The following is a 24,535-nucleotide window of genomic DNA, read 5'->3' as shown; positions in this document are numbered from 1 at the left end:
TGAAATATGTTGCGTCCTTTCTGTTTTAAATATATGAAACTTAAATCTAGAGAACTAAAAATATGTAGTTCCCGTACTTGCATTTCGCGTGTTTTTACATCCAACCATAAGCTTTATAAAATAAAATAAAGTATTTGACAACCAATTACCGACTAATGTAAATTTTCCCCTTTTAACAGTGACCAGAACGACAAAAAAATCTCATGAATAAACATCACGCACCGCATATTACAACCCGCAAAATCCAATCAAGCACACGTTTTCGAAACCATTTTTGTTCAACAATAAAGTGCATTTATTATTTCGTGAACCACCCCCATCAAAATTGGACACTTTTCCCCCGATTGCCAGCTGTTTTCACCTGCTCACCTGGAGACACAGGACACTGTCGGGGTCGATCCCGGCCAAATTTCTAATTCGAACCCTGCTCCGTTCCTTCCCCTTCCCAATCCTGGTGTCAAAATTAGGGACAGCTCCCCAATTTCTACCTGCCCCGTGGCGAGTTTGTGTGTGTGTGCGAGCAGCTGCTGGTGCGCGATAATAGGGCAGACCCCTTCGATCCTAGCCCCGTCATGAAGTTGGACCTTTTAATAACTGGAGGACAACGTTCAGCAGAAAAGGACACCGAGGACATCGCGCCTGGGAGCATCTGGCCCTGGCGAGAGCCCGAATGGCCGTTTATTTGATCAACATCAATTTGGAAGGGGCTGAGAACCAATGATGGTCCAATTTCACATTTACAGCGGCCTCGGTCCTCGGAAGCGGGGATGAGATGGGCGCGGTAGCAATCGTGGCTGGTCGCTTCCGGTTGAACGGTCCTTGGAGTTGGTGGGGGTAGCTCCAATTTCCGGCCCGATTCTCTATCACACTGTCAAATCTGGTTCCGGACGGTGGGCGTGAGTTGACTGGGTTTAGAATGTTTGGAGGTTTGGAAAATTTGGGAACAGCACATGGTTACCCAAATATAATTTTTCTGACCGAAAATTTTCATAGTTTTTTTTTTCAAATCTCTGTGGAATCTAGTTAACGGTGCACATCAACCAGAGCTTTTGCACCAAGATTTTTGTTACAGATATTTTAGTATTTTCAAAGCTATGGGAACTATCGATATAATTTTTTATTCATCCCCTAACGTACTGTTTATTAAGCAATTTACAATAAAATTTGCCTATTTTTACAATCAGATTGTTGCAGGATTGGGCCCGTAAGTTTGTCAATTTTGGAATAAGAAGACAACAACTTCCTTGGTTGCTGTGCACCCTTAAATAAAGATTTTTTTAAAGGTATAAAACGTCCGGGAAATCGAAAAAAATAATGTTTCGGTTGAAAATGATGTTTCAATTCAATTGATGTTTAAAAATGATAACATGCTTTGAATCCCCTAATATTTTCATTAAAAGAAAGTTTACAAATTTCTGAATCTATCAGTCTGATTTTCAGTGTTAAAAAAATCTTTTTTTTACATTTTTTAAATAGCTTAATTAACTTAAAAAAAGAGTGAAAAAAATCATAACAGTTTTTTTTAACACTGAAAATCGAAATAAAAGTTTCCAAGATAACTTCAGTAGATGATTGAGGACGAATTGGTGACACTAAGAAAAACTCATTAGTGAACGACCTTAGCAAAATCAACCATTTAAATGCAAAAATGTTGGAAATTTTTTCAGCGCTTCGGAAATGTTTTTTTTTGCATAAAATTTGTTTAAAATGCTACACGACTTACTTTTCTTCATAAAAAAATGCATCGAAATAAAAGTTTATGCAATTCGTTGCAAAAAGAAGATTTTTTCAGCACGAGTCGTACATTTATCCAATGAAGTTCACCGAAATTATAAGTTAAATGTTCATGTATTTTGTCAATAAATCGTTTAGTCAAAAAAATGTTGAAAATTATTACTTTTCGAAACAAGTGCTGAAAAGTTCAACTCTTCAAGAAAAGTAGAACTTTTCAGCATTTATTTTAAGAAGTGTTGCTAATCGATTCTGTTATTTTTGGTACAGAAAAGTAGGCTATTTCGTGATTCAAGAATGGCAGGATAAGTAAGAAGTTTTACGATGGAATTGCAAATAGTAGTTTATGCAACAAGTTGCAAAAAGAGGATTTTTCAGCACGAGTCGTACATTTATCCAACGAGGTTCACCGAGTTGGATAAATACGAAGAGTGCTGAAAAAATCAAGTTTTGCAACGAGTTCCATTTAACGTTTTTTGCAATTCCGAAAACACCCTTTGAACAGATTTATAGGATAAATGTCCATGCATTGAGTCAATGAATCGTTTAATTAAAAAAATGTTGAAAAGTGTTACTTTTTGAAACAAGTGCTGAAAAGTAGAACTTTTCAGCATTTGTTTTGAAAAGGGTTACTATTCGATTCTGTTATTTTTGGTACAGAAAAGTAGGCTGTTTCGTCATTCAAGAATGACAGGAAAAGTAATTAGTTTCACGACGGAATTGCAAAAAGTACATTTTTGCAATTCCACTGTGAAACTGTCAACTTTTCCTGCCCTTCTGGAGAAATGAAACGGTCTTCTTTTCCCTACCAAAAATAACAGAATGGAAAATTAATACCTTTCAATAATAGTGCTGAAAAGTTCTACTTTTCAGCACTGAAATGGGTGCTGAAAAGTTGAACTTTTCAACACTAGTATCGAAAAGTAACATTTTTCAATATTGTTTTGTTTTGAACGATGAATTTACTAAACACATGAATGTTTGACATAAAATTCCATTAAATAAGCGTTTTTCGGAGTTGCAAAAAATGTTGTAAGCAACTCGTTGCAAAACTTGAATTTTTCAGCACTCGTCGTATTTATCCAACTCGGTAAACCTCGTTGGATAAATGTACAACTCGTGCTGAAAAAATCTTCTTTTTGCAACTTGTTGCATAAACTACTATTTTGCAATTCCGTCTTGAAACTTCCTACTTTTTCTGTCATTCTCGCGTGACGAAACAGCCTACTTTTATCTACTAAAAATAACAGAATCGAATAAAAACACATTTCAAAACAAATGCTGAAAAGTTCTACTTTTCAGCACTGAAATGGCTGCTGAAAAGTTGAACTTTTCAGCACTAGTTTTGAAATTTATTGACAAAATACATGAAAATTCGACTTATAATTTCACTTAAGAGCGAGTCCACGAACAGGGCATACCCCTTTGTATGGGACGTCGTTTTGACCTCACAAATCTGCCTGAAATTTTCAGGGGTTGTTTGTACATATAAAACTAGCATCTGGCCAAAATATGAGCACTCTAGGTCAACGGGAAGTGGGGCAAATCGGGACACAAAGTTTGAAGGTTCAAAAACGTCAAAAATCTTAAAAAGGCTATAACTTAGGCAAAATTCAATTTAATTTCAAAATTCAAAATGCATCTGAAAGGGCTTTAAAAATGCAACAAAATGCAGGGTAGAGCATCCAAATTGGTTAATTCTAAAGGGAGTTATTGGCATTTTAGTGAAAAAATAGCATAATTTTCAAACTGAAATAAAAAAGTGTTCCATCCAGATATCGACTCGGATCGACCTGCAGCTTGTAGGAGACATCTGGAACTACCATCTGAGACTGAGACCGCTTTGGGTAAGGCAGTTTAACATATTGAATAGACACTTTTACTTTTAGTGTTTTTTTTGGTTGAAAATTTTTGCTCGGGGGACCCCTTAGGTCCCATTTTATGATGATAATTTTATCATATTCGTGTTCCTGAGACAATTTCACAATAGAAACATACATTGAAATGTATATTATCATCCATTTTAACCCTTTAAAAAATGAAAGATAAAACAAATTAAGAAGCTGCTTTTTTTCTGGTGTCATCTAGTATCCTTGGAAACGAACTTGATTTTTAATAAATGTGAATCAAAGCTTTTTTTTAAATTTCATTTTTTAAAGGGTTAAAATGGATGAAAACAAACATTTTTATGCATGTTTCTAATGTGAAATTGTCTCAGGAACACGATTATGATAAAATTATCACCAGAAAATGGGATCTAAGGGGTCCTCCGAGCAAAACTTTACTACCAAAAAATTCACTAAAAGTATAAGTGTCTATTTGATATGTTAAACTGCCTTACCCAAAGCGGTCTCAGTCTCAGATGGTAGTTCCAGTTGTCCCCTACAAGCTGCAGGTCGATCCGAGTCGATATCTGGATGGAACACTTTTTTATTTGAGTTTGAAAATGATGCTATTTTTTCACTAAAATTCCAATAACTCCCTTTAGAATAAACCAATTGGGATGCTCTACCCTGCTCTTTGTTGCATTTTTGAAGCCCTTTAAGATGCATTTTGAATTTTGAAATTAAATTGAATTTTGCCTAAGTTATAGCCTTTTAAAGATTTTTGACGTTTTTGAACCTTCAAACTTTGTGTCCCGATTTGCCCCACTTCCCGTTGACCTAGAGTGCTCATATTTTGGCCAGATGCTAGTTTTATATGTACAAACAACCCCTGAAAATTTCAGGCAGATTGGTGAGGTCGATGCGAGATGGGTATGCTTTGCTCGTGGACTCGCTCTTAATACGTGTTTTTCAGAAATGCAAAAAATGTTGTATGGAACTCGTTGCAAACCTTGATTTTTTCAGCACTTGTCGTGTTTATCCAACTCGGTGAACCTCGTTGGATAAATGTACTACTCGTGCTGGAAAAATCTTCTTTTTGCAACTTGTTGCATAAAATATTATTAAGCATTAATTTTTATAGAAAAATTTCACTTTTCTGCACTCGTAACTTGGATCGAAAAGTTATGCATTTCGATACTTTTTTGGAGTTTGAATCTCATTTTGACGGTAAATACAATTTGAACGGGGGAAATTCTGAACAAATCCAAAACAAAGGGTGTTTTCCGGCATTGCAAAATAATGTTGCATACACTACTGTAAAAATTCAATAAAGGAGATATCAGACAATGGCAAACAAACAAACAAACTAGACAAGTTACAAACCAAAAACTAACTTAATCCACCTATGTGGATGGTGCCTTCCTCACTTTTTACCAACATTTGGTGTTATTATGAGTTTGGACACAAATTCTATCTATCTTCTATATGTCTAATCTAATCTAATCTAATCAGACCCTAGCGCAGCCAATCTTTCGAAGGGATCCTGGAGAGTGCCTTAGGTTAGATGACGCCTAGCACTCTTCTTGTCATTTATTAACATTTGTAGTGCGCCATTGCATCGGAATGCATTGAAACATCACAAGCGTTAAAGCGGCCAGGCCTACTGCGTAAAGCCGTATCGCAGAGAGGACTCGTAATTGGGTTGAGTTTGAGCACTGAGTGTTCGAACAACAACACAATTCTGAATCGACAGGGGAGGAAGAAGCGTGGGGACACACCACCATACGCTCCGAGATTTGGTTGTATTCGTTGGGAGCACCATGCTAAGAAGGTTTGGTACTCCGGGACCCTCTGGGATGGGACATTGTATTTCCACGAATGCCCTGGACACTATTTGCCGTGGTTATAGCGCCACAACTCGCTCTCTGTAACAGTATTCCTAATTCCAGACCAAGTTCACCAAGTCGTCATGGCCTAGTGGTTAGCATTTTTGCTTACCAATTCAAAGGACGGGGGTTCGAACCCCGCCTCGAACGACTTTGATTTTTCGTTCATATTTATCATTTCTAATTTCTGTGTTCTAATCTTTCTCGTTGGGAGCAGATGGGCATCGAACCCAGAACCATTCGCTTATAAAGCGAACACCGTAACCAGTCAGCCACGGCCGCTCCTGGACACAAATTCTATCTATCTTCTATATGTATACAAAATTTTGACGGTTTTGTTCGAACGCGAATCAATTCAACACGGAACGTCCGATCGAGGTGCTCTTTGTTGCGATGGGATCGTATGGTAAGTTCGTGAGTCCAAGGAAGGTTCTTACGCCAAAAAGTTACAACTTTGGCCACTCTGGAACCGATTCCGGAAAATTTGCAGATTGTATGGGATAGGTTAAAATCTAGTTTTGATCACAGGAGGCTGAATAAGCAAAAAAAGTCAAAAACTTCAACAAACGAAAAAAGGCAGAACGAACTTTGTCAGGTAAGGTTTGTTTCTCAATAAAGAAATACACAAATGTCACTTAAGCGGTCATAACTTGATACTCAGCGTTGTCAGATCTTCAATGTTTTGGACTCATTAGAAAGGTCTTTCGATTACCTACCCAACGATGGGTTGGATGATGGATCCGAGCATAGTTTACATACATTTAAGTGAGATCCGGCATAAAAAAAGTACATAAATATCACTTAAGTGGTCATAACTTGAGACAGGGTTGCCAGATCTTCAATGTATTGGACTCATTGGAAAGGTCTTTCGATTACCTATTCAACGATGGGTTAGATGTTGGATCCGGACATAGTTTACATACATTTAAGTGAGATCCGGCATCAAAAAAGTACATAAATATCACTTAAGTGGTCATAACTTGAGACAGGGTTGCCAGATCTTCAATGTATTGGACTCATTGGAAAGGTCTTTCGATTACCTATTCAACGATGGGTTAGATGTTGGATCCGGACATAGTTTACATACATTTAAGTGAGATCCGGCATCAAAAAAGTACATAAATATCACTTAAGTGGTCATAACTTGAGACAGGGTTGCTAGATCTTCAATGTGTTGGACTCATTGGAAAGGTCTTTCAATTACCTATCCAACGATGGGTTGGATGATGGATCCGAACATAGTTTACATACATTTAAGTGAGATCCGGCATCAAAAAAAGTACATAAATATCACTTAAGTGGTCATAACTTGAGACAGGGTTGCCAGATCTTCAATGTATTGGACTCATTGGAAAGGTCTTTCGATTACCTATTCAACGATGGGTTAGATGTTGGATCCGGAGATAGTTTACATACATTTAAGTGAGATCCGGCATCAAAAAAGTACATAAATATCACTTAAGTTGTCATAACTTGAGACAGGGTTGCCAGATCTTCAATGTATTGGACTCGTTGGAAAGGTCTTTTGATAACCTAACCAACGATGGGTCGGGTGATGGGTCTGGATATAGTTTACATGCATTTATGTGAGATCCGATTCGCAACTCTGACACTTTTTTATACGTAACTTTTGAACTACTTATCGGATCTTCAAACAATTCAATAGTGCAGTATGGGGCACCAAACTGGATCGAATGCAACTTATTTGACTCAAATCGGATCAGCCAGTGCCGAGAAAACTTGGCAAGAATTTTGAGCACCAAGGGGAATACGCACACACATACACACACACACACAGACATTTGTTCAGTTTTCGATTCTGAGTCGATAGGTATACATGAATATAGGTCTACGAGCTGTTTTTCAAAAGTTCATTTTTCGAGCAGGATTATAGCCTTACCTCAGTGAGGAAGGCAAAACGCTTCACAAACTGTTTTTTTTTTGTAATCATATTTTATAAGCAGGATTGTTAAGCATATTACGATAATTTTGTGACTTTTTATTTGTTAAAGAGATATGAAAGTCAGCATACCTTTTAAATTATAATACTTCTCGCATATTATTTTAAATTAATTTTTTTTATTTTTTTTTAAGTCAATTTAAATAAAAAAATATGTTTGCAGTCAAATAATGTATTATCAGTAAAATAATAAATCACATTTAGATCTATATATTCGCCTTAGACAAAAATACTTTTTATTCATTACCCTTCACTTTCATTTGCAAGTCTTATTGTTACTTTTAACTGTTTGTTTAATTTTTTTACCAGAAATATTCCATGAAGATTTTACATTTTATAATTTTACATTTTAAAATTTTACATTTTAACATTTTAAAGTGAAAATGTTTGTTTGCTTGCAAACTCGTTTGCCAAACTCTCCAACTGTTAGTAAACAAACTTTTCCGCAAACAATATGGCGGAGCAGTCAAACTGTCAAACGCCAAAGACGTCTTGTCTAGCTTTTTTTGTCATAGTCTAATGCCTCCTTAAGGCTATTTGTTTGATGTTTTAGTAAAAAAAATAACAAAAAATCATGGCTTTTTTACCATTTTAAACATAAGGCCGTTGCAAATATTTTTCAAAGTTTATGTTGCCAACCATTGAAATTTGGTTCGATAAAATTACCTGAAAAATTAATCCACTTGAAAAATAGTGAATTACAAAAAAAAATTATTGTGGTGTTCCCAACAAAATCTGCATTATTTAAGAGGCAGTTTTTGTAAATAATGCTCGGTTTGTTCTAGAGGTCGTATCGAGGTGCTCCGAGGTTTGTTTGTCTGTTTGTCTGAGATGAGCTCATGCCAAATATAAGCTCTCTACGACAAAGGGAAGTGAAGTAAAACGGGCATTGAAGTTTGAGGTCCAAAAAACATGAAAAATCATTGAAAAAAAATATTTCCACCTTCTCATCATTTAGTCAATTTTGTTCAAAAATGCAGCAATCACAATTTTTACAAGAATTGAGAGAAAAGCGTGAAAAAGGAGCGGCCGTGGCTGACTGGTTACGGTGTTCGCTTTCTAAGCGAATGGTCCTGGGTTCGATTCCCATCTGCTCCCAACGAGAAAGTATAGGAAATATTAATCTTGAAACTCTGAACATGAACGAAAAATCAAAGTCGCCCGAGTCGGGGTTCGATCCCCCGTCCTTTGGATTGGTAAGCAAAAATGCTAACCACTAGGCCATCACGGCTTGGTGAGCGACGTCTGGAATTAGGAATACTGTTACTATCAAAACTATATACGCGCTGGGTCCTTGTCCATTTGACAAGGGTTCGGAAGTTCTAAATAACGTTTGAACCCGATTGGTGCAAACGTTCTTCAGGGCGGGACTTGTCGATAAAAGCTGAGGGACCTCGCGCTCGGCTAGCCAGCGTAGAAATGGGTCACCGAAGCTCGGCAGAGCTAACACCTTCCAAATGCCTATGCGAGTTATTTGCATGTATAGAATGTAGATCTAAAAAATACATGGAAACAACTCAATTTGTAAGAAGCGACCGCGTGGTCCCGTTTGGTTGGTTGCACACACACACACACACACAATTGAGAGAAAAGCGTGAAAAACCTCAAACTTTCAAATCGAATAATTTATCACCACTCAACCTCACTCAACTTAGTTTTTTTCCTGACCACCTCTGGTCCAGTGTGGGCGGTCGGTCAACCTGGATGAAAACCACTCGTCAGGAAAATCGGTGTCCGGTGGTCGTCCGATGCCCTCTCCAAGTAGGGCTGGGGGGACGATTTTGAAATTAATTTTCGTCCGATTTTCTATTTGCTGGCCTCGATTTCGCCAAATCAGTGTGGCTTTCCCCCTCGAATGACACCAAAAAAAAAAAGAAACGACTATGGAATGTGGTTGGTGGAAATTGGGGAAAAATCAAAATGGCGAGCAAGCGGAAAGAGGACTTGGGGCAGGAAATCAACAAAAATAACGACGTGGAAAACGAAGATAAAATGTCGCGTGGGTGGAGGGCGTATTCGAGAATAGCTTGGGGTTTTTATTATCTAACTACAAGTTGGTTTTGTTTTGAGAGATGTGCGGCAAATGACTGAAATTAATTTCTTTTTGGGTTTCTTGCTGTGAATTGCGGGTGATTGTGACAGAGATCAGAGTCGAAGTTGGACCGACGAGGGTGAGAATTTGTTCAATACTTGATTGCGTTGGATGTGGGATGGCTTAATAAAACGATGAAGATGATTCGAAACGCTGTTAGACAGGGAATATTTACATTAGGAGGCAATTATTTTGAATTGGTTCCCTATGTTTTGGAATATTGATATCGATTTGAGTTGACGGTTCTGCACGAACATTTTCTCGACATTACCTCAAGTTGGGAGCTCGCCTTATTGCTCATCAGGAAATACCATGGTAACGAACCTGAACTCAACCTCCCGTCATTTCCGCGCATATTTCAAAGGCAAAACTTTTTCCAAAAACCGCTCATTACTTCGCTAATACACAGTTTCTAAAGTGCACCAACCACTTCCGCTCACTTTGCAACTTCCAAATCGCAACGGAAAGCGAAAGTTTTGCGTCGGCCGTAATTCTATCACGTACGCAGCTGATTGCCTTGTTATCCACCCCCCGAAAGCAGCAGCAATCCGGCAATCCTTAATCCGTCCCTTGAAACTGCTCGCCCGGGATTTTGCCGTCCTCGCTTCCGGTGAGCGATTGGTCCACCGAGAGGTCCAGTTCGAACAAACGAAACACAAAAGGAACCTGCATCAGAGGAGAGCTGTATCGAATTGAGCTGAGCAGTTCGTGTTGTGCAACAAAAAAAGCTTTGACCAGAAAAAAGGACGAAAATTACCGCCACCAGGAAGACGCTGGGAAGACCGGAAGTGGTCACGAACGGGAAGCGAAAAACAACTCGGGTCCCGGGATGTGTTTGTTTTGGGAAGGAAGGGCAAAAAAATAAGGACTAGATAAAGAAAAATGGAGGATTTTCTTGCTTAGGGTTTGATTTAATTGTGGTTTGTTAAGGATGCAGCGGTGGAGAGAGCGGGGGAAGGGTTCGTAATGGGTTTGAGCACGCCCTGCGGGTTATAAATGAGGCCAAGTTTTAGTCCTTTGGCAGAATTATGGCCCGACAAGTAAGGGTTAACGACATCGAAAATGGTCATCTGGATTCGAGCAAGCAGTTGTTTTCTGAGTCATTTCGCAACTCTCATGAAATCGGATAGGAATGCCCCAATCTGTTTTCGATTTTCAAGAAACTTTTTCCTAAAGAGTAATTTTGGTCCCTGGTCACAAATCCGAGGCCTGATTTTCGATCTTTCGTGACGGAGAGGTTGTACAGCCCTTCCTATTTTCAAACATTTTAAATAAGAAATGTCTTCAAAAATTTAAACACAAATAATAACAAATTACAAATGATGGTACTATTCATCAAGAAATGGTGCTCCAGATCGCAAAATTTTCCGAAAAATTGTGATGTTTTGGAGCTTTGGTGTCTTCAGAAGAGTTGTTGCAAATAGAAAGGAAAGTTGTCGAAGACACCAAAATTTTATCTCATAATCTAGGCCTTCTATGACCAAATTTATAGAAAGCATCTGAGCAAACCATATCAGATCATCCTAACGAAATTCGAAAATGGTTTAAATATATCTGGAGTTTTTTTTTTGAAAAGGTCCAATAAACCAAATTTCCAGTTTTTGCTTTTGGGTGTTTTTGAAACCACCTTGAGTCAGGGGTTTTAAAAAACACCTAAAAAGCAAAAACTGAAAATTTGGTTTATTGGACTTTTTCAAGAAAAACTCCAGATATGTTTCCATGTAATTTTGCCCGTTGAATCTGAATTTGCCCTCAGAATTGAGCCAAAGTGTCGAAAAAACGAATTTTTGTTCATACTTTGGGTTTCCTTGTAAAATTATCATATAAACCCAAATCATGACCAAAAATTCGATTTTTCGACACTATGGCTAATCCAACAATTTTCTAGAAGACACCAAATTCGCAAAAATATTCCTGTAAAGTTAGATTTTCAAGATCACCCTAATCGTGAACCACCCTAATTTTCAACCAAATCAAAAGTTGCCCCTTTCCATTTGCAACAGCTTTTCTGAAGACACCAAAGCTCTAAAACGTCACCATTTTTCGGAAAATCCATTTTCCACTTAACTTTGCGATCGGGACCACTATGGAATGAGTGAATATCCATCAGTTCCATAAAATTGAGAAAATTCTTTAAAAGTGTACAGAAAAAAAAGTTTAATTTTATTGAATATTGAAATTTTGGTTGGATGAATATAACCTCTTTTTTGATTATGCATAGAAAATGTACAAAAATGTGAACCTGATGAATATTCACCTATTCCTGATGTAATATTTCACATTTTCTACACAAAATCTGTCATCTGAGCAATTCTCCACGAAATCGGTCTTTTTTCTTCAATTTTAATTTTTGTATTTTTTAATCCGACTGAAACTTTTTTGGTGCCTTCGGTATGCCCAAAGAAGCCATTTTGCATCATTAGTTTTTCCATATAATTTTCCATACAAATTTCGCAGCTGTCCATACAAAAACTGATGTATGAAAATTCAAAAATCTGTATCTTTTGAAGGAATTTTTTGGTCGATTTGGTGTCTTCGGCAAAGTTGTAGGTATGGATACGGACTACACTGGAAAAAAATGATACACGGTAAAAAAATTGGTGATTTTTTTATTTAACTTTTTATCACTAAAACATGATTTGCAAAAAAACACTATTTTTAATTTTTTTTTATTTTTTGATATGTTTTAGAGGACTTAAAATGCCAACTTTTCAGAAATTTCCAGGTTGTGCAAAAAATCATTGACCGAAATATGAATTTTTTAATCAATACTGATTTTTTTCAAAATATCGAAATATTGGTCGCAAAATTTTTTTAACTTCATTTTTCGATGTAAAATCAAATTTGCAATTAAAAAGTACTTTAGTAAAATTTTGATAAAGTGCACCGTTTTCAAGCTAAATCCATATTTAGGTTACTTTTTTGAAAATAGTCGCAGTTTTTCATTTTTTTAATTAGTGCACATGTTTAAAAAAAAAAAATATTTTTGAAAAGCTGAGAAAATTCTCTATATTTTGCTTCTTCGGACTTTGTTGATACGACCTTTAGTTGCTGAGATATTGCAAAGCAAAGGTTTAAAAACAGGAAAATTGATTTTTTCTAAGTCTCACCCAAACAGCCCACCATTTTTTAATGTCGATATCTCAGCAACTAATGGTCCGATTTTCAATATTAATATATGAAACATTTGTGAAATTTTCCGATCTTTTTGAAAACATTATTTTCAAAAGTTTCAAATCAAGACTAACATTTTAAAAGGGCGTCATATTGAATGTTTGGCCCTTACAACTTTCCTTTAGTTGTAAAAAGTTAAATAAAAAAATCACCAATTTTTTTTTACCGTGTATCATTTTTTTCCAGTGTATTCCGTATCCATACCTACAACTTTGCCGAAGACACCAAATCGATCAAAAAATTCCTTCAAAAGATACAGATTTTTGAATTTTCATACATCATTTTTGTATGGACAGCTGCGAAATTTGTATGGAAAATTATATGGACAAAATAATGATGCAAAATGGCTTCTTTGGGCATACCGAAGGCACCAAAAAAGTTTCAGTCTTATTAAAAAATACAAAAAAAATCGAATGACCGAAATCCTAGAGAACTGCTCATCTGATGAATATTACCATCTTTTTTTCTGTGTTGCCAAAATAAGCATCTTTTGCGTTAGAGTTGTGGATAGTGCACCAGCCGAGTATATAGATTTAAAAAAAATATTTTCGGGCAAAATCTGAAACTTTGTCAAACTAAATTTTGAAGAAAATTATTTTATTCTCAATGTGACCAATGTCTTGAAATTTATTGGTTCGCTATGGATAAACAATGCAACATTTGTGTTACTATTTTGCTGTTTTTTTAAACATGAAAATCCAGCCCGACATTTGAAAATGTTCAAAATAAGCTTTATCAGGTTTTTCAAAGGGTTACTGTTTATTCTGAAATTTAGAAATAACATAAATTTATAAAAGTTTGAGTTTTGACATCGAACAGCAAACCAATTGTTTTGTAGTTTTATTCAAATTACGAACTTTTTTTAAATTTTTTTCATCAGAAATTTTACAAAATGTTCATTCCTAACAGGAACTAGTGATTTTCATCAGGTTTTGTTCACATTTTTAGCTTCTCATGTTAACACCTTTTTTGGTAAAATTATTCAAAAAAGAGATAATATTCAACCAATAAAATTTTTAACCTTTCAAAATTCAACTTTTTTTGCTGTGTATTAGGGCAACATTGAGAAAATCTTATTTTTCAAAAGTTTTGTTAATCTTTACACAGCCAGATATCACCAACCAATAAAGCCCGTATAAACAAAATTCAATAAGCAAGCTTTAGAAAATTTTCTCAGTTTTTCAAAAATAAAGTTTTTTCATTCTAAAATGAGCAATTATTAACACTTTTAAATTGAAAAATTGCCGCCTTTTTTTAAAGTTATCATGAAAATTATTATACAGTCCAGACTCGGTTATCCGAAGCTTCGATTATCTAAAGTTCGATAATCCGAAAGTTTGTATGAGATTTCGAATAATCGAATAGTGACAAAACATCGTATTATTTCATTTCCATTCTTTTAACATCAAATTTGAATCTGCTATCCCATTTTGATTAAATTTGAATGGTGTTATGCCTATTAAGTTAAATGCTTTTTTCCAATATTTAATCACCTCCAACTTGAATTTTGAATTTCTTAATCACTTTAGAGTAGCTCAACAATCAAATAATAAGACAAGCAAAAAAAAATTGCCCAGCTTTTATTAATAAACCTTACCTGAGCAACTCTCTACAAAATCGGCCGATTTTGACCATTTTTATTTTTTGAATTTTTTTTATTTGACTTTAACTTTGTGGGGGCCTTCCATATGACCAAATAAGCTATTTTGCGTCATTGGTTCACCCATACAAGTCTCCATACAATTTTGGCTGCTGTCCATACAAAAATTGTATGTAAATATTCAAACAACTGTAACTTTTGAGTGAATTTTCGGATCAATTTGGTGTCTTCGGCAAAGTTGTAGGTATTGTTGAGGACTTTTGAGAAAAAAATAGGTACACGGAAAAAAAACTTCTTTTTTTCACTAAAACTCAATTTCCCAAAATATGTATTTTTTGATTTTCGAGATTTGTTGATATGTTTTAGGGGACATTTGCAATCTAAAAGTACTTTACAGATTTTTTGATAAAGGGCTCCGTTTTCAAGATATAGCCACTGAAAGTTCGATTTAAGCGAAATATTTGCAGCTTTTCGATTTTTAAAAATAGTGACCATGAAACACGAAAATTGAAGTTTTCTAAATCTCACCAAAACAACCCACCATTTTCTAATGAAGATATCTCAGAAACTAATGGTCCGATTTTCAATGTTAATGCATGAAACATTTGTGAAATTTTCCGATCTCTTTGAAATTTTTTTTTAAATTTTTCAAATCAAGACTAGCATTTTAAACGGGCGTAATATTCAATGTTTGGCCATTTTAAAAGTTAGTCTTGATTTAAAAAATTTCTAAATATTTTTTTCGAAAAGATCGGAAAATTTCATGAATGTTTCATGTTTTATCATTGATAATCGGACCATTAGTTGCTAAGATATCGTCATTAGAAAATGGTGGGTTATTTTGGTGAGATTTAGAAAACTTCAATTTTCGTGTTTCTTTTTCTTAAAGCGGCTCTATCTCAGCAACCTGAGGTCCAATCTTCAATGTCTTTTAGACAATTTTATAGCAAATTTTCTGAACTTTTCATAAAATATTTTAAGAAATGGTCACTCATGTTCACTATTTTTAAATATCGAAAAACTGCAAATATTTCGCTAAAATCAAACTTTTGGTGGCTATATCTTGAAAACGGAGCCCTTTATCAAAAAACCTGTAGAGTACTTTTCGATTGCAAATTCAATTTTGCATTGAAAAATAATTTCAAATTTGTTTTTGCATGCAACTTCGATTTTTTCCAAAAATCACTATTTTTTCAAAAATTCATAACTCGGCGGCAGATTTTTTGACCATGTTTCTCTATGGCTTAAAAGTTGCGGGGTTTTGTCCCTTAAAACGTATCAAAAAATCTCGAAAATCAAAAAATACATATTTTGCGAAATTAAGTTTTAGTGAAAAAAAAAATTATTAAAAAATTTGCAATTTTTTTCCGTGTACCTATTTTTTTCTCAAAAGTCCTCAACAATAACTACAACTTTGCCGAAGACACCAAATTGGTCAGAAAATTCACTCAAAAGTTACAGTTGTTTGAATATTTAAATACCATTTTTGTATGGACAGCAGCCAAAATTGTATGGAGACTTGTATGGGTGAACCAATGACGCAATATAGCTAATTTGGTTATAGCGAAGGCCTCCACAAAGTTTGAGCCAAATCAAAAAACATGAATTAAATCCATTTCCGGTTTTGGTAGAGAATTGCTCACCTACAATTTTACTGAAGACACCAAATCAAACCAAAAAATCGAAAAAGATATAGATTTTTGAATTTTCACATACAGTCCATGCCATGTCCATCCGAAGCCTCGATTTTCCGAGGGTTCACGAACAAAAAAAAGTTCTGCGACCACATTTCAGTCACATTTGAATGGTTGAATAAATTACATAACAAAAAATCATTTTTCCAATATTTCTTCACCGCCATTTTGGCCGCCATCTTGGATTTAAAAATTCTTAATCAGGGATTAATATTAGGGACCTACATAATTAATTTTTTTAAGCTGTTGATTTTATTTTTGTAAAAGATGATTTTTTTTTTGCTAAAATGAATACTTAAACCAAGAGAATAACTCGTATGTCTTCCTTTATTCAAGTATTTGCAAATAGCTGTAAAAGATAGTCTGCCCCAATTACAACGTTTATCACTTTCGACCCACTTCAAGTGAAGATTTGTTTCCGGCTTCACGTGCACTATAAATGAGCCCTAGCAATGGTCTAGCGGAATCAGTTCCAGCAAAACGTGGACGCAGCAAGATGAAGTACATTGTAGTATGTCTTGCCGCTTTGGCAGTACTAGGTTTGGAAGTTTGCTCCAACGAAGTAGAAGTAGCTGGTGACGATCTGCCGCAAACCGACCAGCTGAAGTAAGTTGCATTGCAAGGTTTGAGACCTCCTCACCACAGACAACCTCCTTCCAGGTTAGCGAGCTTTTCGTCGAGAGTTGCTGAAGCTGTGATTCCGGCAACGAGTGGCAAGCGGTCTGAAGATTACAACGTGTACGAATCATGCGCAGACACTCCTCCAATATCTGGATACTATTGGTTCCGTGGGCCAGGTGGACGCTATTACCGAGCGTATTGCGAGCACAACGAATGAACGATTGTCACTTACAGATTGGAAGGTAATACCGTTTGTTGATCTAAGTTTTCATTATTTTAACTGTTTCATCAAGCTTTTTGTAGAAACAATCTGAACGGAATCTACGGACTGGATAAAAACGAAACATCTGGTGGGGAACCTTTGGCAATCTAAGTGTGCAGAAAACTTTTTCGTTAAAAGAGGTTTAAATGATGGTGCGCTATTGATTCTAATAACAAGTTGCCAGAAAATTAATAAAAAAAACCTGGAACTTAGAAAACAAACCCACTAATTAACGCTGAAATCATTTGATGAGTTTTTTTCCAGAAATATCCAGAACATTGCAGGTATAATAATAAGTAACAGGAATTGAAAACAGCTCTTTAAAATTTATGATATTTTCCGACACCCGATAAACCTCATTGACGCCAATAAGCGCTTTAAAACCGTTTTGGCACTCAAATCGTGGTGAAATCAAGTCACTTATCGTGTGCACCTGGATTATCGCTACTGAACAGATCAGCTGTACAGATTTACAACTGTTTCAACGCTGCTCGTAGATATTGAAATCAGTGATGATTGCGGAATTCCCCCCTCCCTGTTGTGGTTGTCGCCGTGGGTGTCAAAGATTGGATTTTGACGTCACCGTTTTATTGTGCTGCTTATCGAATCGGTCACCAGGTTCGACGCAATGGTCAGAGTTATTAAAGGTCGAACGCGTTCCGTTTCCAGAACATAACGTTTGGGAGGCTCATACGAATCGTGTGGTAACAAAAAACTGACATACAGGAATGGGTGAATTTTATGTGATTTTCTTGGTGCTAGTTGGAAGTGTCTTCCTTGTGATTAATGCTCAGAATCCATGCGTTGGCGTTCCGGACGGAACATTCGTGAACGATTTCACGGCCTGTGATGCGTTCTTCACGTGCGTCCGGGAAATGCCAGTGCCGGGAACTTGCCCAATTGGGTTCAACTTTAATGAACCGGAGCAGAAGTGTGACCATCCGTGGAATGTGATTTGTTTGATCTGTGAAGAGGACACGACCGGGGCCGGATTTGTTCGGGTTCCCATCGAAGACGAGTGCCGGATGTACACACTTTGCATCAACAGCCGGGGATTCCTGCAGGAATGTGGCGATGGACAGATGTTTGATCCCGTGGGACGGCAGTGTGATTTGGAGGCCAATGTGGCCTGTGAGGATAGAAAATGTCCAAACAACCTCAACCCGAATGTGCCCACCTTCGTGCCAGATCGGACGGATTGCTCCCGGTACGTGATCTGCATGAACCGGGAACCGATTGCCGAGGAGCAGTGCTCCGGAGATTTGCTGTTCAATCCGGCAACGAGCCAGTGTGATTTCCCAGAAAATGTCGAGTGTGAAGAAATTCCTCCCCCATCGATGCTGGAATGTCCACCGACGGGACTGCACTTTATCCCGATCGCGGACACCTGCACCGAGTTTGCCATCTGCCTCGACGGTCAACGCGTCGGCGAAAGCAGCTGTGCCGATGGACTCATCTTCGACATCATCACCTCGGACTGCCAGATTCCCTCGGACGACACGCAGTGCCTTGCCCCGCCCGCGTAAAATATCATAATTTTAAGCTTTTAATTTATTTCTCAAAAATAAAACATTACTGCTAGCAAATCTTCTCAACCACGTACCCCGAATTCCCCCCATTAATTCTAAGTGTCCCGAATTCCTCCCGGGGTGTGACCCCGGGTGTGCCAAATTATGCACGAAACTTTAACATCCATAAACCAACCCCCTCTCAGATTTCAGCCAGATTCCAAAATTAACCCAGCGGAAAAGCGTCCGTTTGTTTGGGGGGCCCTTAAGGGGGAACCGCTCCAAATGTAAATATCCACCCACGCCCATTAACACGCCCGGGATGATTCTCGAAATGCAAATCTCGGCGCCCGTGGCGGCCCTTTTTTCCGGGATCCACTTTTCCAAAATCGTAATTAATTCGCGCCTTCTTCCGTGTGTTTTTCCGCACGGGATTCTTGGGGGATAAGCTTGCTGACACCATCCTCGAAAGAAGCGGCGCGGTAGAAACAGGGTTTTGGGACTGTAAATTTTAAGACAAATAACCCAAGTCACGTGGTGGGTTGGAGGGAAGGAGTAGGGTTTATTTTTGGTTTTTAAAAGATATTTCACTTCATTTTATGAAACTTTTCTTACGCTATTTTACTATTGAAAAATAAATAAAATATGGTTCATTCATGTGGAAAATTTTTCTTGTTTTTCACAAATTTATGCAAATTTATTATTGACTGTCATACACGTTTAGAATTTGGTGTTTGGTTTATAAAAAATACTGTATTACTATCTAGTATTTTGATTACCCACGGGGGTAAATATATACATGAGCAGTTCTCTACGAAACCGATCTTTTTTTTTTAATTTTAATTTTTGTATTTTTTTACCCGGCTGAAACTTTTTTGGTGCCTTTGGTATGCTCAAAGAAGCCATTTTGCAACATTAGATTGTCCATATAATTTTCCATACAAATTTGGCAGCTGTCCATACAAAAATGATATATGAAAATTCAAAAATCTGTATCTTTTGAAGGAATTTTTTGATCGATTTGGTGTCTTCCGCAAAGTTGTAGGCATGGATAAGGACCACACTGAAAAAAAATTACACACGGTAAGAATTTTTTGGTGAGTTTTAATTTCACTTTTTGTCACTAAAACTTGATTTGCAAAAAAACACTGTTTTTATTTTTTTTTATTTTTTTAGATGTTTTAGGGGACATAAAATGCCAACTTTTCAGAAATTTTCAGGTTGTGCGAAAAATCTTTGACCGAGTTATGAATTTTCGAATCAACACTATTTTTTTCAAAAAATCGAAATATTGGTCGCAAACATTTTTCAACTTCATTTTTCGATGTAAAATAAAATTTGTAATCAAAAAGTACTACAGTAAAATTTTTATAAAGTGCACCGTTTTCAAGTTATAGCCATGTTTAGGTAACTGTTTTGAAAATAGTCGCAGTTTTCCATTATTTTTTTTAAATAGTGCACATGTTTGCCCACTTTTGAACAAAATTTCTTGGAAAGCTGAGAAAATTCTCTATATTTTGCTGAACTTTGTTGATACGACCTTTATTTGCTGAGATATTGCCATGCAAATGTTTAAATAGTAGGAAATGATGTTTTCTAAGTCTCACCCAAACAACTAATGGTCCGATTTTCAATGTAGAAATATAAAACATTCGTGAAATATTGGTGATTCGTCGGGTTTGGACACAATTTTTTTGTAGTTTATATTTTTATTATTCAAACATCAAAAATCAAAATATTCGCTCTACAGCATTGCCTTGGCGTTCTCAATTGCGAGATTCCTACTCGAAACTAAGTGTCCGAAGGCTTGATTGTTGAGGCAATTGCAAACCTCTTTTTACACCTTAGCTTCCATCCACCCCGGGATTCAAACTGACGACCTTTGGATTGTTGGTCCATCTGCCTACCAGCGGCTCCACCGGGACAGGACCCAGGGAGACGACTCCTACACTTGGACTGAGCTAACGACCTAATCTTTTTTTTAGGCTAGTCCGGGGCCAACATTTACTTCCCGTCCGACGGAAGGCGTGATCAGACAAATCTCGTCACAAAATTTGCTACCGGGACCTTCTGGGATCGAACCCAGGCTGACTGGGTGAGAGGCAATCACGCTTACCCCTACACCACGGTCCCGGCAATTATTATTATTATTACTATTATTTTTATTAGTTTTTCTTAAAATCCACCAAAAAAAAGTACACAAATATCACTTGAGTGGTCATAACACGAGACAGGGTTGCCAGATCTTTGATGTTTTGGACTCGTTGGAAAGGTTTAATGATTACCTAACTAACGATGGGTTGGATGATGGATTCGGACATCGTTTGCATACATTTAATTGAGATCCGGCTTCAAAAAAGTGCATAAATATCACTTAAGTGGTCATAACTCGAAACAGGGTTGCCAGATCTTTGATGTTTTGGGCTTTTTGAAAAGGTCTTGCGATTACCTAACTAACGATGGGTTGGATGATCGATGCGGATTTAGTTTTTATACATTTCAGTGAGCTCCGGCCTCAAAAAAGTACATAAATATCACTTAAGTGGTCATAACTTGAGACAGGGTTGCCAGATTATCAATGTTGTGGACTCATTGGAAAAGGATTTTGATTACCTAACCAACGATGGGTCGGATGATGAATCCGGACATCGTTTGCATACATTTAATCGAGATCCGGCTTCAAAAATGTATATAAATATCACTTAAGTGGTCATAACTCGAGACAGGGTTGTCGGATCTTCAATGTTGTGGACTCGTTGGAAAGGTCTCTTGATTACCTAAACAACGATAGGTCAGATGATGGTTTTGGACATCGTTTTCATGCATATAAATGAGATCCGGATATAAGTGAAAACACATTTTTATACATAACTTTCGAACTAGTTATCGAAACTTCAAACAATTCAATAGCGATGTATGGGACCCTATACCAAGTCGATTTTAACTGGTTTGGTCAAAATCGGTTTAGCCAGTGCTGAGAAAACTCAGTGTGAATTTTGGTCACATACATACACACACATACACACACACAGACATTTGTTTAGTTTTCGATTCTGAGTCGATATGTATAAATGAAGGTGGGTCTTCGAGCTTTTAATAAAAAGTTCATTTTTAGAGCAGGATTATAGCCTTAACTCAGTGAGGAAGGCAAAATGAAGTTGAAACATTGTTGAGACCAATATTTCGTTTTTTTTTTTAAATTGTATTCATTCGAAAATTTATAACTCGGTCAAAGATTTTTTGCACAACCTGGAAATTTCTGAAAAGTTGGCATTTTATGTCCCCTTAAACATATAAAAAAAATAAAATAGTGTTTTTTTGCAAATCAAGTTTTAAAGTTTTTTAAATCACCATTTTTTTACGGTGTATAATTTTTCTTTCAGTGTAGTCCTTATCCATACCTACAACTTTGCGGAAGACACCAAATCGATCAAAAAATTCCTTTAAAAGATACAGATTTTTTAATTTTCATATATCATTTTTGTATGGACAGCTGCCAAATTTGTTTGGAAAATTATATGGACAAACTAATTATGCAAAATGGCTTCTTTGGGCAAACCAAAGGCACCACAAAAGTTTCAGCCGGATTAAAAAATACAAAAAAAAAATCGAATGACCGAAATCTCAGATAATTGCTCATAACAAACGCGTTTTGTTTGGCTGACCATTATGTGCATTGGCCCGAAGTTTGGTTGAAGTTGGTTGCTGAAGTCCCGAGTTATAATTACAAATGTTTACGGTAGTTGAGCTCATTCCTGTGTCAAACGCGATCTGACTTGAAATCCCTTTGGCCAGTTGTCGCACTTCAATCAATTTCCAGTAGTGACAAGACAAGATTGAAACTACTTTCATATGAAAAGTAACAGAAATGCACGGAGCTTTTTGGCCCAAAATGCAACGGCGGAAGCATTTTTACTAGGCTACGTAGTTCGTTATTTAGGAATGGAAAAATAATGAAAAGTCAAAATCGATTTTTATTTTGTTTGTAAATTAATTTGAAATTTAGCTAGAAAAACACAAACGTTCAAATCACAGTCAATCCAAGTAATGGTTTCCATTTCCAGCTCGTTACAGCTGCTAACCACCCCACATGTTTTTACGTGCATTTTCCTACACGTAACCTGGCCGCCATCCTTGAACGTGTCCAACTTGTTCTGCAATGGTGCCAGGATTTCTGCGGGGTAAAATCCTCCAACCCGGTGGTGTACATTACCGGGCCACAACAGTGAGACAAAAAGGCAGAAATTTTCATTTAGCGTTATGAAATACTTCCCCCCCCATTCGTCGTCCCTCTTTACACAATATGAATGTTTGATTATGTTTAGAGCTGTTGGTACCGGGCGGGAGAGCGTTTTTCAAAACCGTTTTTACTTTTTATTTTTTGCTGCCGCTGAGACCAGGGTCGTCACAAACTGCCAGTTTCAGTTCCGGGGTGGGGAAAAATGGCGACCTGCCCGACTGGGGGTGCTGCAATTTGGGAAAACACCGTAATGAATATTGCAGTGGAAGCTCTTTAGGCTGGAGGGCTTTTGAATTACGGAGCTTTTGTAGAACGTCCAACAGTCAGCCAACCTCAGCGTGAAGAGTGTCCAGGGCAGAGAGGTCCTGAAGTGGAAATCGCTGGTACAATTGCGTTAATGGGTTCTTTGGTGGCAGGTAAATGGAGCCGGGTTCGGTTGAACAAACATGGCCCCGAAAAAAAAACAAGCTCGAACAAGAGAGGAGTTCAGTAAAACAAGCAAAGCGGGGTGGTGAAACGAAGAATAAAAACAAATTATTTTGCAAGTGCACTGCTTGCACAAACGGATGAATAGTCGAGGGTGTGGGTCCATTCAGAGTTGGGAAATTAGGATTTGGCTGGCGAGAGAAAAGCTTCGGGAATCGATTCACTTATTTTGCGGAGGGGGTGAAAACGCAGTCGGAAGCTGGAATGAGTTTGGATGCAGTCAAGAGTGATTGAAAACAGCTAACGCCGGGTTTGAGTAAATATCTGCACACACCAGCTCCAAACTACCGATGTGGAATTGTTTGCAATGATGTTGAATGATTTTCAATTAAAACTTCTGAATGATGTGTGGTTTGGTTAGCCGAACTAGTTAGTTGCGGTGGATTTTCGAAAATGTTGACTTTTTTAGAAAAAAGTATTAATTTATTAAGAATGAACAGAATTCCCAATTAAAAAAAAGGCACAGGAATTGAGAAATGCAAAATCGATTGGAATCAAATAATACAGTAAAGAGTAAAGAGTAAAGAGTAAAGAGTAAAGAGTAAAGAGTAAAGAGTAAAGAGTAAAGAGTAAAGAGTAAAGAGTAAAGAGTAAAGAGTAAAGAGTAAAGAGTAAAGAGTAAAGAGTAAAGAATAAAGAGTAAAGAGTAAAGAGTAAAGAGTAAAGAGTAAAGAGTAAAGAGTAAAGAGTAAAGAGTAAAGAGTAAAGAGTAAAGAGTAAAGAGTAAAGAGTAAAGAGTAAAGAGTAAAGAGTAAAGAGTAAAGAGTAAAGAGTAAAGAGTAAAGAGTAAAGAGTAAAGAGTAAAGAGTAAAGAGTAAAGAGTAAAGAGTAAAGAGTAAAGAGTAAAGAGTAAAGAGTAAAGAGTAAAGAGTAAAGAGTAAAGAGTAAAGAGTAAAGAGTAAAGAGTAAAGAGTAAAGAGTAAAGAGTAAAGAGTAAAGAGTAAAGAGTAAAAGTAAGAGTAAAGAGTAAAGAGTAAAGAGTAAAGAGTAAAGAGTAAAGAGTAAAGAGTAAAGAGTAAAGAGTAAAGAGTAAAGAGTAAAGAGTAAAGAGTAAAGAGTAAAGAGTAAAGAGTAAAGAGTAAAGAGTAAAGAGTAAAGAGTAAAGAGTAAAGAGTAAAGAGTAAAGAGTAAAGAGTAAAGAGTAAAGAGTAAAGAGTAAAGAGTAAAGAGTAAAGAGTAAAGAGTAAAGAGTAAAGAGTAAAGAGTAAAGAGTAAAGAGTAAAGAGTAAAGAGTAAAGAGTAAAGAGTAAAGAGTAAAGAGTAAAGAGTAAAGAGTAAAGAGTAAAGAGTAAAGAGTAAAGAGTAAAGTGTAAAGCATAAGAAATAAAAATAATAGAAAAAATAGAAAGATAAAAACTACGAATATTAAAGCAGGCAAGAGTTTTTAAAAGTTTATTTATCATTATCATATTTCAAAAAAAGCAAGGTGTCCGTCATAAAATCATATCCCATGCC

General features: G+C 36.6%; 2 protein-coding genes across 2 annotated transcripts in view; both read left to right on the top strand.

Moving 5' to 3' along the window:
* LOC6044128 (metallo-beta-lactamase domain-containing protein 1) overlaps nucleotides 1–24,535 on the top strand; it is a 306,493-nt gene that overhangs the window by 128,812 nt on the left and 153,146 nt on the right. The window lies entirely within an intron of this gene.
* On the top strand, nucleotides 16,415–18,429 carry LOC6044126 (peritrophin-44). The gene is made up of 3 exons (XM_001861646.2): nucleotides 16,415–16,569; nucleotides 16,624–16,826; nucleotides 16,878–18,429. The coding sequence occupies exon 3, from the start codon at nucleotides 17,575–17,577 to the stop codon at nucleotides 18,370–18,372; it is 798 nt and encodes a 265-aa protein (XP_001861681.2). The 5' UTR covers nucleotides 16,415–16,569; nucleotides 16,624–16,826; nucleotides 16,878–17,574; the 3' UTR covers nucleotides 18,373–18,429.

Source organism: Culex quinquefasciatus, chromosome 2, assembly GCF_015732765.1.
Source record: "Culex quinquefasciatus strain JHB chromosome 2, VPISU_Cqui_1.0_pri_paternal, whole genome shotgun sequence".
NCBI lineage: Eukaryota > Metazoa > Arthropoda > Insecta > Diptera > Culicidae > Culex > Culex quinquefasciatus.
This window is presented reverse-complemented; position numbering and strand designations above follow the sequence as displayed.